General features: G+C 40.4%; 1 protein-coding gene across 1 annotated transcript in view; it reads right to left on the bottom strand.

Moving 5' to 3' along the window:
• adgra1b (adhesion G protein-coupled receptor A1b) overlaps nt 1-19,111 on the bottom strand; it is a 178,212-nt gene that overhangs the window by 144,002 nt on the left and 15,099 nt on the right. The window contains exons 2-5 of the mRNA XM_084735557.1: nt 17,047-17,118; nt 3,486-3,557; nt 819-890; nt 579-650 (exon numbers count right to left, since the gene is read on the bottom strand). Of these exons, the coding sequence (XP_084591683.1) occupies nt 579-650; nt 819-890; nt 3,486-3,557; nt 17,047-17,118 (288 nt within the window). The remainder of the gene's footprint in view (nt 1-578; nt 651-818; nt 891-3,485; nt 3,558-17,046; nt 17,119-19,111) is intronic.

The following is a 19,111-nucleotide window of genomic DNA, read 5'->3' as shown; positions in this document are numbered from 1 at the left end:
TTAGGCGACCACTTTTTGACTTCATTCATCCGACGTGCGTTTATCACAGCAGACATTTTTACATGTCATAACAGGAAAAACACAGACGTAACAAAATTCTCACGTATGGCACTTCAGGGCACAAGTATTGACCTTTTTTCAGGGCAGCCATATTGATATGAAATAGTAGGGTAAACAGTTTACACTAATTAAGGTCCCATTCACTTTAGTGTAGCAAAGCATTTCCAGTGAGCCAACATGCACAATAGCAGCAACCTGACTCTGTTTGACCTGAATGGAACGGATCCTTAATTAGCCTCACTGGTAACAGCTGTGTTTACTTCACTATTTCATGTCAAAATGGCTGCTGTGAGGAAGGTCTATTGTGCGTGCTGACTCACTGGCACGCCATCGGTAATGACATTAGTCACACCTGTGCTTCTGCTGCTATAATTAATATTTGCAATGAAAACAGCCTGTAACTTCTTGACTTTTACCCCTGCTTCTGTACCCCGGACGATAACAAATCCGGGAGTTTTAACCACAACTTAGATAACTGTATGTATTATGCATATTATACGTGTGTGTGTTTGCCTTACAGCACTCTGAGAGCCACGAGGTGTGTAAAGAGTCCCACGGTCAGAGTGGAGAAGATGTTCCCAGATAAATTCCTGTTTGCGGAAAAAAAGAAAACAGGTCAGTCCTCACGTGCACTAAAGACTTGCCACTGAATTTTGTTATACATTACTAAATTCATATCAAACACCATGTCCTATAGGGACGGTGCAAATCAAGTATGAAGCAGAGCAACGCATGTTTTCAATTTAGCAGTTACTCACAATTTTGAGAGGTTGCCCAGATCGAGAAACATTTCAGGGGAGAGACAGCCAATCCTGTTGTTGGACAGGTCCCTGTTCAGACATAAGAGGTAAAAAGAGAAGATTATCTTTCTGTTAACATAGCGATCATCAATTTAACTCATACCGTAGTCCGAACAGGAGGCAGAATTTAGAATAGGAATCACCTGTAAAACCATGTGTCCGTGTTAGGATCTATTTTCATGCATGCTTGCCTCCTTGAAACACAGAGAACTTAAACAGCTGTGAAAGCTGTGTTAGTATGCCATGTTCATTCATCTGTTCAACTTCCTGGAATATCTGTCCTGACCTTTTGTAACCTTTTACCCCTCATATAACCACTGCTGGCACACACACACACACCTACACACACACATGCAAATGCAGTGGGCTTCCGTATGCGAGTGGCTGAGCGCTGTCGCGTCCGTGGCTCCGTGCCCTCGCACTCTGTAATTAAAGAGCTGCTTTGCTGGAGCAGCTGTGGGAAAATAAGCAGAGCACTCGAGTAATCACCGGTTGGGGAGCACTTAAATTAGCACTCTGCTGCTCCCCGAGCTTGGCGCACACGCGCCCCGAATCAGCACGGCTAACTCACCGCTTGCATCCCTGCCAGCCCAGATCCCACTAACTATCAGGCTGCAATCATGTCACTCACTCTGAAGCCTATATGTAGAAAGCCAGGATGAGAGTAATCGTCGAGAAAATTACTCAAGTAGAAGAAACCAAAAACAGAAGACTCTCACTTTACTTTTTTCTATGGCCAAAAATCATTACTTTGTAGATGTTTACATTGCAAGTTTGTAAGACATTTCAAAGTCAAAGTTTGAATATTGTAAATAAAACCTAGAATAAAAATAAAGGTTTGTTCCAATTAATATGCATATTCTTATATTCATAACACTAAAATATTTAACTTTTGAAAGAGAAATTTTCTTTTACAAATTAAATTTTATTCATTAGCAAAAATGCAACCTTGCTCTATTCAATATACTTTTTACCACTGCAGCCTTAGGGGACTACTACAGTGGCTGCGGGACTCTCAGCAGACTGCTACAACATACAAGGTGAGGGTCATGTGACAGACGCTAACACCCAAAGGCGTCTTTAGTCTAATTTTTGTTAGCCTTGTCTACTTGTAACTGTAACCTGACAAATTAGTAATTAGTGTCCCAGCAAAAGGGCTTTGACTAAGCTCCATTAAGAAGGTCTGCTGAAGAAAAAACACAGCAGAGGGTACAGCACAATACATCTGGAACAAATAGACCATAAACATTCTTAAATATAAAACTCAGATAAAAATTGTCAGACCCAAAGCCAGTCACGACCCTTACCTATGCAGGTTGTAGCAGTTCATTGAAAGTCTAACTATGATAACTAACTGACTGATTTCTGCTTCAGTTTTCTAACTTCTTGGCTCCTACTCCTCCTCTACTTGCGCTGCAATTAAAATGTTAAATAAAAGATCCAGTGTGTAGAATTCATGGGCATTTATTGGCATAATATGACAGAAATGTTATATATGAAATATAATATTCGTAAGAGTGTTTTCACTAGTGTATAATCAACTGAAATTAGGAATCATGTTTCTTACACATGATCAAAGACGTCCTTTATGTCTTTAAAGGAGCTGTCAAAGATGACGTGAGATGATTTTGATGACCGAGTGTCAATTTATGGAGCCAGCATATGATTGACGGCCACACAGGAAAACATATCAACTTGTCATAGGATTTGTGATCGGTCTCATAATGCCACATAACCATCAAAGTCCGTGAGCATCGAATTCACTCGTTGGCAGATAAGAGAGATCTGTCCCTGAGGTTCCATCTCATTTCCATACTAAATGGCCAAGTTGTCCACCAAGATTGCTTGCTTTAGCTAACAGCACTAGCGCTGATGACAGAACCCGATTCCATGACACAAGGTGCCACTATCTGCCAACAACTAGCTTTCAACAAGTTGTCATTCCTAACTTGATGGATGTTTGTTAAGGGTATGCAGTTTGTCACAGTAGACGAGCAGTGTATTAAATGTAGGCTGTTGAAAGTGAAAGTGCTGAAATGGACCACAGACGACTAAAGCGCCACGCTCCGGGGCCACGTCAAATGTTTCGAAGGGCCGTCATTAGCACACAGGCCGCACTTTGATGAACTATGTGACTGAAGAATGATCGTAATTGGAAAGGAATTCAGTGTGTCTTTAGCAAAGGTTACATCGTCTTGCTTTAAAACACCAGGCGGCAGGAGATTAGTAGTTGTAATCCCTAGAATCTCAGTGGAGAGAGTGAATGACAAATGCTCCTTTTCCTTAACACCTCCTGCTGATGTGCCCTCCAGCAAAACATGAAAACCCCCGAATCCTGCAGATTGTGGTCACACCCAGCAGTTCACATTTGTGAATCTAGTGAGTCTATACTAACGTGATGGGAGGCACTGTTTAAAATGGGTACTGCGCCCTCACTGAGCATTGCCCAGACACACAAAGTTCAGAAAAGCCTCAAACAGTAGTTTCAGCACTTTTGCCTCAGTTAAGCGTTTCAGTCCCCTCTTCACTCTGTACTTTAGACACTCCCACTCGTTGTCTCTAAAGCCAGAGAACTTGTCCCCGTGTCCCCTGGAGAAGGCTATTACAAGGCTTCATCATACTTACAGTCTCCTCAGAGCCAGCAGACCACGAAAGGCCCCGGGCTCCACTGTACTTATCAAATTATTCTTCAGGTCCCTGGAGAAGAGACAGAAAGAGAAAGAGACAGAGACGAAAGTTAAGTCACAGATCTATCTATCTATCTATCTATATTCAGCACTAACATTAAAGGAATCTGTAAGAATTGTGTGTGCAAAAATTAGTTTAGCAGTCCAAATTGTCAGCTTGAGCCGCAGAGTCTATATTAAATCCCCCCCAACTGCTCCTCCCAAGACTCAGGGAAAGCTCTGCAGGCTGCAGGAGCTCCACAGGAGCGCAGGATGCACACAACATCGTAACAATGTCAGTGTCCTCCACTGTAAGCTGATCAGCTGTTTACAACTGTCTATTGTCCGCCAGTGTTAAAGTTAAGCTTATTATCCTGAAAACGAAGGCCGACTGCTCTGAAAATACACACTCTGGACTTCCGATTTCAGTGACTGTCTGTCGCACTGCCAACCAGACTCCATTAACATATTGCTCAGTTCAACTATTATAAACATCTACTCCTTCTACAAGATTAGTAATGATTTCTTACAACTCATAAACATCATTCTGCATTAACTTTAACTCTAATTAAACAGGCATACAAGAAGCAGTATTTCAACATGTTTCCTTGATCTCTGATGACACATTTTATTACAGACTTCTCCTTTAAGTGGTGGTTATGCATTGGTTTTTAATTGAAATTCATTCTTAGTGGCTGTACAAACCCATGCCTGATTGCTTCAAAAGGTACATAAAGAATTTTATTATTTTATTTTATATTTGTTCACACAGTAGAGTGCCGTTCACAGACTAATGGTTAGTTGTTAGTTGGGATTAAAGGACCAAAGCAATCAAAATGATAGAGCTCCCAGTGGAAATGTACACATTTGTGCTGTTTTCTAAATCGATTTCTGATTAAAATTTTGCAGTTGTTCATATATTTTTTTAATTGGGAAATACTTAGCCCATTCATTAGTGACTTAACTTGCACCTGTTAGCTGGACAGCGTAGACCATTTCCTGCATGCTTGAGACCCAGACCACATCCAGCCAAGAGGCAAAAACACACATGTTGCGGTTTGAACCAGGCACTCCTTGTCCACCCCCACCACCCACACCAAAACCTCTGACGCTACTAAAAATGGATCTCAGAAAAATCTCCTCTCTGGTTTCTCTCTGCAGGCCAAAGAAAACTTCCTGAAATTGTGTCCTTGGTTTCCTTTAGCTTTGTGCTGTACGTCCAGTGTGATGAGAATGAGAAGAAGGGTAGTGCCTTTTTCCAAATGTGAGCAACAATGTAGTTCAACTCAGCCCGAAACTTCTTTTTTTTTTTTTTTAAATTAGCAGTCACACAGGGCAAAGAAAGGCCAGCCAAGAGAAACAAAACACAACCAATGGGACCATCTAAGACACACCCTTGTGTGAAAATAAAAGTAATGCTAGAACTCTCTTCATTTGACACTTGAGACAGTTTGGTAGCAAAATGCTCTGCCTTACTTCATCAAAGCAGAAACTAAATAACTCACTATACTACATTCAGGACAGGATGACAGATTTATAGGAGCCATAAGGTAATACAGACTGTCTCTGGAGATTGGAAAGACGGATATCTACATCAATAGTGGATATACTGTATGAAAAGCGTCGGCTGTGGTTGTTTTATAGTTACTGATGCTAATTTGGTCAATGTAAAGCTTTAGTTACACATACAGAAGATGAGCCATCATTAGCAGCAGAAAAATGACTCCCATCTACGGTTAATGATCTGTATCTTGTGTTAAACTGTTCGCCCCATGCATAAAACACACTTTGTCTGCACCATTAGGACTCCTAAACAATGTCAGATTCTTTACGATAATCGAAATGTGTCCATTTTAAGATTTTATTTTTATTTCTGATTTAAAAAATATGTACAACACTGTCAAACCCAAAGCCAGGCAGTCTTGATCAGCTGGCAGCAGCAGAAAAATGAGTAGATTAGACAAACTGTAGCTACATTTTGCAAGGGGTGGAAGTAACTAATTACACTGAAATCACTTTAAGTAAGCCATTTTTCAGGTAGGCCTACTTTTTCAAATGAGTAATTTTACTTTTACTTATGTATGCGTTACACTATTAGCCCTTCTCCCTATACATGTGTTTGCCTGGTTTGACTCGATTTGACTTGGCATATCAGCCCAGCACAGCAAGGACTTGCATCTCCATTACGTGGCTACTTATTTGAAAGTGTGTCTTTTAACTAATGGACACTTGTCGTGGGTCAAGCAACTGTACAAGAGTGAATAAACACTTAATTTCCTATAATAAACACTTAATTTCCTATATTTTCTTCATAATAAAAGTTGAAGCAGAAAAATCAGCAATTATTGGGTTTGCATCAAGAGTAACTTAACACTAAACAGCTGAAAGTAACATTAAACATTAAAATAAGCAGACACCTGAAAGTACAAACATGGAGGACAGGAGAGAAATTTAATTAAAACCACAGAAATTCAGTTAGAAGCAATGAAACGACTGACAGCTGAACACACAGACTTAAAAACGTCTTTTTCTCTGCTCTCCTGCTGCACAGACATAACCATGTGTCTAGGGGAGGATGGGGGTTGCCACAGATTCCCTGGAGGTGGCTTGGCCGTGCTTTGGCCCTCTTCTGGAGACAATTCATCTCAGGCGCAACTCGGCACAACTTGGCATGATAAAACTAGAAATGGAAATGCAAATCAGTGCAGCATGGTTTGACTCTGCTCAGCCAAAAGTGATAATGGAAAAGCCTCATACATGATCTTCTTTTTTCCCATTATGATTGATTACTGAGTAGGCCAATGAGGCTCTTCAATTGCAAATTGGCCAATGAAAACTATTATATATAGATGAACTGTTCATTATCAGGACTCCCCTTTATGCAGGCTGTGGCAAAACCAAAATTCTTGTCATAAAAATGTATGCATAAATGCATAATGGAAACACACCTCCTGTATTTATTTTTTCACTTTTTTTATTATAAGAAGGTGTAACATGCCTTTTGTGAATTGAAGGAATCTTTGTTCTTGGTTTGACCTCAACGCCTGAAAACACCAGCCTTCTATTTCAGCTGACTTTTCAAAATCAGAATCACTAATGAGACTTTCTGTAGACAGGATTCGACATTCACACAGCAAGGTGTAGCACGCCGTAGGAAGCTGCCTTCCAGACAGGGTCACCTCCTGGTCCAGGCAGGTCGACGAATGGCTAGCTCTCATCTCCGCTCTCATCCGTAGTTGTCTTTGATCGTGTACAATATGCTACAAAAGAGTGGGCGGAGGGTGCAGGTCAAAAGGTCAGCTGTTGTGCCTGCAGCACCTCCTTTTATCCTGAACCGTCTTGCAGCTTGTTGCTCTGCCGTCTCTGAATTTGCTGAATGTTCAGAACTTTCCACCTTATCGACTGACTGACTTTGACGGGGCAAAGGTCACCGGTCACTGAGTCTACATACAGGAGATGAACCACAGTGCAAAAAAATATCAAGGAATGCTGTATAATGTACATGAATCAACATCTTTATAAGAGCTTCAGTGGCTTGAAATGGCCCCTAACTCTCAAACTAGAAAATCAATTTGAAATATTAAAAACTGAAAATTTCAAATGGAGTTTGGAGTCTTTGGATGAGCTTCCTTGGGATTCATACATGTATGTTGGAATACCCTCTGGATGCTATCATATATTGCTATTATGCAGTAATATTCAGTACAAATAACTGAATAGGATTTTTGGCACTATGTTGTCATTTTATTATCCACACAATATCACCTTAGGCGTAAACTGTAGCCATTTTTAGAATTGCATAAAACAAACATAAAACATAAAAAACATAAAACATCACAGGCAACACAACAAACTTTTATGGCCATCAGACCTGAGCCAACAAGCATCTCAAATAAACGTTATAAATTATGGTTGTGTGTTATAAAACGCTGAGGTTCCAGACGGGTGAGGTCCGCCACATAATACAACAGAATGGGTGCCAGAAAGTTTCAACAATCAGAGGAAACGATTTGAAAGTCCATTTAGCATCCTTTTCTCCATCCTTTTCTGTGATTAACTGCCTGGCATGATCTGTAATGTCCTCCATCAGCAAGCGCCACACCTCTGCTACTTCAAACAGGATGAAACAAACTGTAAGAATTGTTTGCGGTGCATACATCAATTTGTATTGGAGTCCAACTCTCAAGTGCATCAGAGGCCTCATACCGTCACTATGGAGCAAAGTATTTGCTGCTGTTGTTTCGGGAACCCTGGACAGAATCTAGAGGAATAGTTTAGATTGTTACAGAAGTGAGGTTGTATGAGGTACTTTTCTATAATCAGTGCTACAGTAAAAGCCAGTTGGCACGTCACCAGTTAGGAGAAGCAGAGAGGGGCACCAGCACCAAAGCTTAGCAATGAACTGCTGTGGACATGGTGAGCAGCGAAAGGTATTTTAGCCACTTAAAAAAGATTTGCCTAAAAAAAGTCAACATCAGTTCAAGTGTACACTATATTTAGAACATTTTCACCACTTTAGTTTGCCATCAAACAGCTTTTCCTGATGAGAAATCACTGTTATATAAGCCAAATAACTCTCTCCAAACCAACCAAACCAATTTTACTTCGCAGAACAAGGGAGTTGCTGGTCTATGACCGCCTCGAACTGTTAGTTTGTTTGTGTTATTGTGTAACTTTGGTGTTTTAAAAGGATCATTTGTGTTTTAAAAGGAAAACTTTGGATTCACTACTAACAAGCTAATCAACAGAGGCAGTTGTAGACTAGCAGCTCCCGTGTTCTGCGAGGTAAAATTACTGATTTCCCATGTGGAGTTTGCCTGGCAATATTTGAAAATCAGAAAAAGCTCTCTGACGGCAAAGCAAAGCAGTGAAAATGTTCTAAATATAGCGTACGCTTGTACTGATATTCACTATTTTGATGTGGATTCGGGGAGAACCAGCACTAGTGAGTTCAATGGGTCTCCTTGTCAGTTTCCCAGTCCTGTCCCGTTCCTTGTATGCACACACTCACACAAGGGCACAGCCGTGAGTCCCCAACTGATCTGGCCTCGGGATCCATATTTCTTCCCGGCCACACATCAGCTAGCTTAACACCCATTCAGATTTATTTCCACCTCTCCTGTTCAGGGTCACACGGAGCAGGAGCCAATGCAGGAGGCATCACCAGTCTGACACACATGATCACCTACGGTCACATCTGAGCCTTCAATTTACCTAACATTTTTGTCTTTAGACCGTGGGAGCAACTGCAAAGTGCACACAGAAAGTTCAAGTTGCTGACTAAATCAAACAAAGACCCTCCTTGTTATGTTATCTTGACCGTTGCTTTTTGATGAAAAAACATAATGAAATAAAGTGTGTAAGTTGAACAAAGTGTGAAATGTTCTGTGTTATATTTGGGTTTAACCTTGTTATGGAGCACAAAACGTGATATTTTTCCAGACCATGTTAAACCTTATCAATCAATAAATTTTACTGCATGTTTTCCATCTTTTAAATGAGTCAACTAGTCTAAATTAAAATTCCTGTTGAAGTCACCACCACTCTGTAGGTCTGTAGATCTAACAGCAGACTTTAACAACATTTTAACACAACAAAGTGGAGCAAATCAGAAAATAGGGAGTCTTCTAAATATAGTATATCAAATATAATTATAGAACAGGGGAAATTAATACTAAGTGCCCGCTCTGATAATACCCTGCCTCTGAAAAGGCCTCCGTCTTCAGCTGAGGTAAACAAAAGCCCTGGCCACTATTTGAGAATTTATGGTACACACACACGCACATACAAACAAGTGATAACTACCTTTGGGGAGACTTGTCCCACATATCCACTGTAGATACAGCTGGAGCAGCTCAAATGAGATGAATGTTTAAACAATAACCATTTTCTACTCCCCCGGCCCTGCATGTTTGAAGAGCAGGAGCAGCCCTCAGTATAAACTCCAACATTTGTGGTTAATGTTTGAAAAGCTACTGAAGTGCTTCCCAATTAATTTAAACTGCTCTGTATATCTTAGCCTGCTCGATTTCTCCTGAGCCATGTGACCCCGAGGACGTCTGCCTGCTCACTATGTGACACTAATGGGCAGATTCCTCCCTGAATCTAGATGATTACCACATCACACGGTCACACTGGTACGGAGGTGTGCGCGCACACACACACACACACACACACACACACACACACACACACTGACCAGACCACACACACGCTCCAGGCCCAGCATCTAAACAGAGCACTGCTTTCTCTTTGATAGCAAACAGTATTTAATCATGCATCATTAAATAGATCTCGATGGTGATGTCATTATCAAAATACCATCACATTCACAAAAGGTCAAATTCTACATGAAGTGCAGAAGCAAATAAAAGTGAAGCTTGCTGCGGCCACTTGGGCACTCATCCAAATGGAAAGTGATGCTGCATGATGTATTTCGTTGTATGCACACTTAATGAAATGAGACAATGACACACGTTTATTAATATAACTTGTATCATATTTCTCAATGGCATGTCGGTGTTTAGAGCAGAATGTGTGTAAAGGCACCTTGTTTCTAGTAAACAAGAAGAGTCTCATATGTATCATAATCAATAATCAGGTCAGTGCAGTGAAGACACACAGTCTCATACACACACACACACACACACACACACTACATCCAGTTTTTTATTATATTTTAGACTACAAAGTGGAGAGAAGAGTTAAAAATCAACTGGCAGCATTTTGCATAAAAATGTGATAGTTCTAGTTGTTTAATCCAGAAAAATATTTGCTGTTTTTCTCTTTTTTTATATAATTACCAGCTAAGGTGGTTTGTGTGTTCAGTGCTGTTTGTTTGTCAGCAGGATTACAGAAAAACTACTGGGACTCTTTTTGTGAAACTTGTTGGAAGGGGGCAGCGTGGACAAGGGAAGAGCCCAGTACATTTTGGAACACATCTGAATTAAAAGGTGAAAATTATTTTTTCGTAAAATGACAACGAGGAACCTAACCCTCAAGAGACATTCTATTTTTGTTCTTGTTAGATCAGGCCTTTAAAAATAACTAAGATATCTAATCAACTGTCAACTGTCGGAGAGAAAAGAGATCGAGAAAACGCAGCTGATACCGTCGCATTGATAGAAAGAAACTGAGAATCTTAACCATTTATCAATCAATCTATATTTTTGACAACTTTTCCTCAAGCACCACCATGAGGTTGGTATTTGTGGTTTTGAGTGAAATGTCAACAACTATTGGATAGATTACCATGACATTAGGTGCATATGTTCATGTCCCCTCAGGATGAATTGTAATGATTTTTGTGACTTTTTATCTAGTGCCATCATTGGATCAATATCTGAATGTGACTGATACCATACCATCAAGCTGTACTAATAAGACTAACTAAAATAAATGTATTTATTTTGCAGGAAATGGTATAAATACAAAAAAATCAGATATGAAAGCTCAGTGCATCCACATGCAAAAAAAAATGTTTTTCTAAAATAATGATATATTTTTCATGAAGGTTTCTGTATGTTTACGTAATGTCATTAGGTCAGCATGTAGCTGTAAGCATGGCTTCAGACTTTGTTCACTACTTTGTGGAGCTTTCATAAAGGTAGAATAAGTAGGATTTGTCAGTTGCTGTTTGTGAACACACCAGAAAGATAGTTAATTGCTGAGTGTAATTCACAGGTAATTAAATACTGGCGTTTCGGGTTAGTAAAGCATCCCAAGTACAGCAAGAAAATTAGAAAATAGCAAGGTGGGTGGGTGGTTGATGGTTGAGAGGGATTATTTTTGTATGAGTTCACATAATTCACAGATTTATAGATAAATAAAAAAAACATAACCATCAGCAGCAGCCTGAATGAAAATAGCAAGATAGAGGATGACACAATGACATAGCAGCAAATTTTGTGTTTTTCACAGCAGCGCAACTTAATTTTTATCCTTTGTCCTCTCTTTAAATATCTCTTCCTGGTTCTGTCATTGACAAGACTAAATATAGCATATATTGGCAGCGACCCTGATGCTAATGTGGAATGTGTTTATTAAAACCATTTATTTACATGTTAAATATTCATAGGTCAGTTTGCAGATGCTTTGAGGGAAGGCCTGGCCACACGCTCTGAATTACACCACTCACCGAGGCAGATATCCGCCGACTGGATTGTAAATAAATATGTGTTGAAAGCTCGCTGAGGACGGGGGGAAAAAAGGTGGACAGTCAGACAGTTCAGTCCAATTAAACAGACTGAATGTGTACGCATTGTGACAGGCTTGTGGCTACCGCTGCCAGAGCATCAAACACCAATGAACTTTCCTCTGCGTGTGTTTGCATTATGGAGATATTACGTATGGTATTACATACGGTGAGCACCGCAGGACCGCGGGGCATAAATTAATTATTCAACCTTCCTGGCCTGATATATAGCACAATCAAATAGCTTATCTGAAATAGTCAACACTCATCAGAGTAAAGCTGGTAATTTTCTGCATATATATTTTTGTGCAGTATATATAGAATCACGCAGGTTCTGAAAGGAAAGATGTGAGTCTTTTCCACTTATACGTTTCCACGGTCTGAACCCAGTCGGAGCGATGATTAACATTTCTCAAACACTGCTGGAGTGCCATTTATTCCTAGTGGGTGGATGAGCAGTGCTTATGGGATATTTTCTGTGATTTTCTCAGATTTCTCCCCTGCCTTAGAGGAACAGAAAAGAATGAAAAAAAAAGCTAGTCATTTACGTAAGGACACCTTCATTTAAGCCTACACTCAAAATTAAAACATGTTGCATGAAACCAACAGAGGTAAGTTTACAGCAGATGGAGGAAAAGCTTTAAGAAAACCTGAACTGGGAAGAAGAGACTTTCTGGGCTAACAGCTAAGCAACTGTATCCTATTTTGGAGCAACTATTCTCATCAGTATGAGATATTCCTATCAGAACAAAGCAACAGTTCAAGGAGAGTGTGAAGCAAATTCTTCCAAGAGATGCTTTTGATGCGAGGCCTCTTGCTCTCCTGCTGTTTTTTTTTTTGAATAGCATCACGAAACAAAACAAAAATAACTCCCAATACTCCAGAGCTGGAAATAAATATTGTAAATATCTCTATTAGAGTATCAGCTTTCCAGCATCCATCTGCTACTTTTTTTGTTTTAATTGTGGGAGACGATCTGTGATTAACAGCCCCTGAGAAGAGAAACACAAGACAGATAGAAGAAGAATCTGTTTTCTCTGTCTCTCCAAACTTGGTCCGTAAATCGGTTACACCCATGGCGCTCACATGTTTCGCCTCAACTGTGACCCAGCAACGGTCCCCTGTAAAATAACAATAAAACCATTCATATTTCAAGACTCTGCTTTGATCCATTTAAGGCCTCATCTTACTTCATGTCCTCTCTTGTGTAAACAGAAAAAACAGTCATACTTTTAACTCAATAAAGGAAAACCTGGAAAATGCACTGTAGGCTACTGCTGCAATACTTCACCAGATCGGGTTCTAAAACACTGCTGTAGATGTAGAAAAATTACTTAATTACACCATAATTATAAATTAATTGCGAACAAATTAAAAGACATAAAAAAAAGTGACCGTGAAATTAACCAGAAATTGTTCTGGGATTTTAATTAGATTAATTAATTGCACCTTTTCAGAGTTCTTGATGAAAAAATTTTCAACATCTACTTTGGTCACTATCAGTAAAGGGTGCAATGGTCCTTAATTTGAGTGTTAGAACAAAAACCCAAACAATTTTATATTTAATTTCTATTCTATATAATCAGGAAGCTCAGTTAAGAACAAATAATTTTCATCATGGCAGAGGAATATTGACAAAGTGCCATAATGTGTATTTAAAATCCTAGATTGACTGATCTTCAGCTTTAATCAAGAATTATTGATTCCAATGGGTCAATAATACTCCCATTTTTTTCTGCTGTCCCTGTTAATAACCACTGACGTTTGACCCACTGAGGACGACCTCAGGGTCAGTTTGGTTTATGTCCATGTGATCATTGAGCTTTTCCCACCTGCACCCCGCATTCAGAGTCTGGACTTCACCCTGTCACGCATTCTTATGCACAACAAGCCAGAGGATGTGTGTCCTTCAGCAGCTTGCCACGCCCTCATCAATCACCTCCCGGGGGCGACGCATTTGCGAGGACGACTCGACAAACGTCGCCTACATGATAGGAACAACAGGAGTTGCAAAACTTTTTAAAGGACGCCTCCTCACGCCTCCTCTGACACCCACTTTTCAGAATGAGCTATTGCAGACGCCATTCTGAATTCTGATACTGTCTGCGCCCTGAGCCGAGGTCCACTCAGTCTGTTCAGCCTGTCTCCGAATTCCTCAGGCTAGACAAATAACGTCTGGTCAAACAGACAAAAAAGCGCTGCTCTCTGTAAAAAAAAAAAACATTTAGATCGTAAAAGTAGAGCAAGGCATACTGCTCTGAAAATACTTTTACCTTATTATATCAATACATAATTCTGAGCTAGTTATTTTGATCTTTACTGTGGAACTGTTTAACACTAAATCAGTCTTTATTCAATTATACCTTCAGTTTAATTTAATCTTCTGTTTAATCTCAGGTGTGCAAAGTGTGTAGCACTTCTCTACCAATTCTACATGATGTGGATCGTGGAGATACTGCATGTAAGTCTACTAAAACAGAATCTAATTTTGCTGAATAAAATGTATTTTCAATCCAATTTATCTATAAAAAACATGATCATACCACAGTGTCAAATTTGATGGGGTGTAATCCGTGTGAAAAAAAAAAATATATATATACGCCTCATCCGTTTCACACAGATTCTTCGCACACTGAGAGCTTCTGCGGTGGGAAACCCATGATGAGCGGCAAAAGCTAGATTCAGTGCCCTGACCAGAGAACAGTGACGGGCTTTGTTCTTGCTTTGCTCCCAGGGGACCCAGTTTGGCTGATGGTAATGGGCTTGTGTCCATATGTGGGGATCCAGGCCATCATCCAACATACAGGGATCCATTAAGAGGACACTATCTGGGCTATAGAGGCAAATCACGGTAAAATCGTTTTCCTTGGCGGATTAATAAAGTTGCTGATGTGCACTAGCACTGTTCTTGAATGCCACGATGATGATGGGAGTATTAGGCTGGAGCACACAGTGAGGTTTCATTAGGTTGTAATGTTTAAAAAAGCAACATCACAGATGGCTTCCTGCTTTACACCCTCTGACCTTTGATTAAAGGGTCGATTAACCCAAATAACAGAAAAAAAAACACATTTTCTCACTTACCCTCAGTGTTATCTAACCGTGCAGAGTGTTTTGGTTTTATGGGCACAGGTTTTCAAGCATCTGCCTCTGAGATTTCTGCCTCAACCTCAATATAATAAGTGGAATTGTATTTGTGGCACTCAGTGCATTTACAAATTACAGCTATAGGGAAACTCCACTGATTTTACACATAATGGTCAGTTTACTTGTCTCTGGATGGATTTCTCAAACATCTGGAAAACAATTTATCATTATTTTCACTGATTTGGTCAGGCTAAATGAGGATGGTTGAGCTGGTAAACATTATACCTGCTCAACATCAGCATGTTTGCACTGTCATTGTGAGCATGTTTGCATGCTGACTGCAGCGTTTAGCCCAAAGCACCACTGTGACACTACTAGCATCTGTAGACTCTTGTATAAAATTAACTTTTGGATGCTGAGAGCAATAAAACACTAATAACTTTATGTGGTGCCTTTCAAAATCATTGTTACTGCTTCACATACAAGGACAATTATAATCAAGCAGGAGAATAATTAAATACAGCACCACCTTCACAAATAAAAAAATAAAACAGAAGATAAAACAGCCTAAAATAACAGATAAAAAACTGAAGATTTTTTTTAATGCCCAGTACCCTGGAAAAAGCCCTGGAGGAGCTCATAAAATCATAGTTAGGGGAATATAATTCTAAAAACAAACTTAGAATCAAGATTTTCCAATAAAATAAAATCACTTAAAATAAATGACTTATAAGAAGATATAAAAGCCCTGCAATTTTCTCTCCAAAATTCTTTACACGTCCATTATATTGAGTTGGAGGCAGAAACGTGTGCCAAAGCCAGGACAAATTAAAGCTAAATTATGTGCATGGCAAGATACCAAGTAGTAAATAAGTAAATATGTTGTATAATTTGGGCAAGCTGACCCTTTAATGAACAGAACCTACTTTCTTTTTATTTTAAAAACTTGTTCTGGGATCACCGTGTTTATATTCCTGTCCCACAATGCTCCACAGCTGCAGCACAAACACATACACATGCGTTATTAAGCTTGTCAATCAGCCGCCAATTCACCGCAAGCCTCAGATCCAGTCAGTCAGTCAGCCAGCCGTGCAGGCAGGCAGGCAGTCAGCTGGGCCAGACGAGGGAACAGCTGGCCGCCACTTTTAACTCACTGAGGCTACCTGGCTTGGCATCAACTGCAAGCGACAGACATATCTCTGCCAAATGCTGCATGTGGCAGGACGGATGGACAGGCTGTACCCAGAGAGCGAGGTGAAGGAAGGGAGAGGGCACGCAAACTGCTGCTTGGAGAGGTCAGCCTCGACAAACCTTTGGCTGAGTGTCCTTAAAAGCCCTGCAATCATCTCTCCATCACCCTGGAGCTGCAGGGCTGAGGGTAGAAAAAGGTTTAATGGCACTAATAAGGCCCGGGGAGACAGGTGACATCATCCTGTAGGTCAACTGGCGACACAGCCACCCAAAAAGGAGTGGAAGAGGGGTAGAATTATTCCTCTGACATTATTCCAGTCTGAATTTAACTGTCAAGCACTGAGGGGGACAGAGGGCCAACTGACTGTAATAATATTCAAAGCAGTCACTGATGTGGCTTCTGTGTGTGTGTGTGTGTGTCTGTGTGTGTGTGAGCTTAATATGTGTCAGTGCGAGTGTGCATGCATACATCTGAGGATGATTGACTGAAAGGGAGAGAGTTATCAAGCCATCCTCTCTGTGTGATTTCAGCCCCTCTCTGATTTCCCCCTCATCAGCCAATGTCAGTGTCACCATCAGGTAGAAAAGCAGTGATCACTGGGCCGGGCCGAGGTGAAGGCAATCAATAGTTGACTTCAGGGGGCAGGCGGGAAGAGCCACGGCAGCCATCATAGAGCTCATCATCAGGCTGCACGCATACAGCCCTCTGGGACAATGCATACGATGTGAGGCTCATCGACAGGGACTCAGCGCAGTCACTCCATCTGTCAGAGCTCCCTGATCTTGCACTGCATTAGGCCTTTATATGATGCTATACATTATCCATTTTCAGGCATTTACTGAGGCAATTGAGGTTAAGCACGAGGGTTGAGAGGTGAAAACCACTGGCAAGCCTCCTGCAGGGTAAACCCCGACAAGGATCTCCTAATTCCCACCATGTTCCCGTTTTGCCTTTTTCCTGCTACCGAGCGACACGGCTCCTGTGATGACAGCTATAAGGACTCCGGGGAGGACAAAACAGTAAAGAGAGCCTGATTTAAGTACTCACAGTTTTTCCAGGGCAGCCAAGCCATAGAAGGAGCCATTCCTCAGCAGGGAGATCTTGTTGTTACTCAGGTTTCTGTTTAGGGGCAAAAGATAGGAGGAAGGGGAGACGAGGTAAGCATACAGAACAAGTCAGGAGAGGTACATTTGTAAATCTCACAAAAAAAATAGAGCTGCAGGAAATTACTTATTCAAATGGCTGATAAATTGTTTATCCTCCGACTGTCAATATGTTGGCAAGAGATAAGGATTTATGTCTGATGAGATTGCGGCTGTAAATTACTCATCCCGGCCACGTCTCTGTCTTGTTTATGGCCATTTGTGGTTAAGATGGGTAATGATCCAACCCACCCCCGTCCTCCACTCCTCCATGTCAAAATATCGGCCTAATAGAAAAGCTTAAAGAAATGCCGCTTCAGCACAATTCAATCATCCATTGCTCACATTACAACAGCAAACAAATCAATGAGATGCACCACAGGCATCTGTAAGTGATGAATTAATATTCAGAGGCGACACAGTGCCTCCATTTGGATTATTTTACTGACAGTTATCACTATGTTTCCTTTTTTCCTTTTTTTGATGAATCACATCTGTCTGAAGGGTGCAATGAGAAACTATATGTTATTCAAATGATGCATGCAAAAAAAGAAGTACTTGACTACTTGACTTTGACAAAGACACACACAAAATCTTGTCACATTATTCAACACACTGGGTCTTGGGACTTCAGCTTACCTTAACACATCAGAGTGTAAAAACACACAGAATGCAAGAATGCAATCACACACACGCCTACACTTATATTGCTTGTGAGCAGTGCAATTCCACTATTTTCAGCAGTAATGTGACATGTAACTAATTATATAACTAACCTAAATAATAAGCTACAATAAAATAATACAGCTACACTAAAATATAGCTCTGTATGCATATGATAAGTAAAGAAAAATTTTTTAAAGTAACAGAAAAGTTACTTTCCTTATTTTTCTTTTAGTAACTGATTACTTTTATAGTGGGGTAATTGGTAAAGTAATTCAATTACTTTTTAGGAGACGTAACTAACAACTAATTGCTACATTTCAGAAACATGCCCAACACTGTCGTCTTTCTGTTGACAGTATTTATTCTTTAACTTCTACTACCAGTACTACTACTACCTTCCTATCCTCAGTCCTCTGTGGTTAACACAACCTAAATCCTAAAAAGACAAACTGTCAACTTCACAGGAGGTGAAACACATACATACACACACACACAGCACAATACAGCTGAGTGTTATGTTGGATCCCGCAGTGACTTGTTAGACCACAGAAGGCCTCTGTTACCTGCTGCTCGAGTGCCAGAAACATCCCACATTGTGGGATCAAGTCTACTCATCCATCCAGCTAATAACTTCCTCTATGTCTGTCCAGTAAAACCTGGTCATAAGACATAAGCACCTTAGAGCCCGTTACTGCTGCGTACACACTGATACAACACCACAGTCCAGGTAGTGAAGTACACCACATGAGGATCGACTGATAAAAAGCACTATAATGTTTATTTCTAAACCCATTTCAATGAGTGGTGTTATATTCAAGGGTTCATATTCTATGTGGAGTAAGTTAGAAAAAAACTTTGCTGGCTTAGAACTAGAGTTGGTCCCACGGCTCTGTACAGTAGCTGCCCGCCGCTCCCAATACTGGGATGGATTAAATGCAGAAAATAAATATGAGTGTGTTATTTTACCCACTGCACCAACTGAACAAAAAAATCATTGCAGATTTACCTGTGATTGTTGCGGACCAGAGATGTAGCGCTTATGACAGCCACCCGGTTAAACTGTGGCTCATTTCAGGCCATTTCACCCACGTTTATATACGTTATTCGGCTATAACTGATATTAGACTGCCTATATGAATAGTTTCATCACGTTGAGATCATTACACAGCAGTCAGTCGATATGAGTGCTCGCTCTCTGTCTCTGCTGCATCTGCAGAAAACAACTGGAAAAAGACGCCTCTCACTGCAAAAACTGCACTCTGTCTGATCGGACAGACATTATTTTTAAGTGTTTTTAAAAATTA

The sequence above is a fragment of the Lutjanus erythropterus genome, chromosome 14 (genome assembly GCF_056507025.1).
Source record: "Lutjanus erythropterus isolate fLutEry1 chromosome 14, fLutEry1.hap2, whole genome shotgun sequence".
In the NCBI taxonomy this organism is placed as follows: domain Eukaryota; kingdom Metazoa; phylum Chordata; class Actinopteri; order Lutjaniformes; family Lutjanidae; genus Lutjanus; species Lutjanus erythropterus.
Note: the sequence above shows the minus strand (reverse complement) of the source record. Positions and strands in the feature narration are given on the sequence as shown.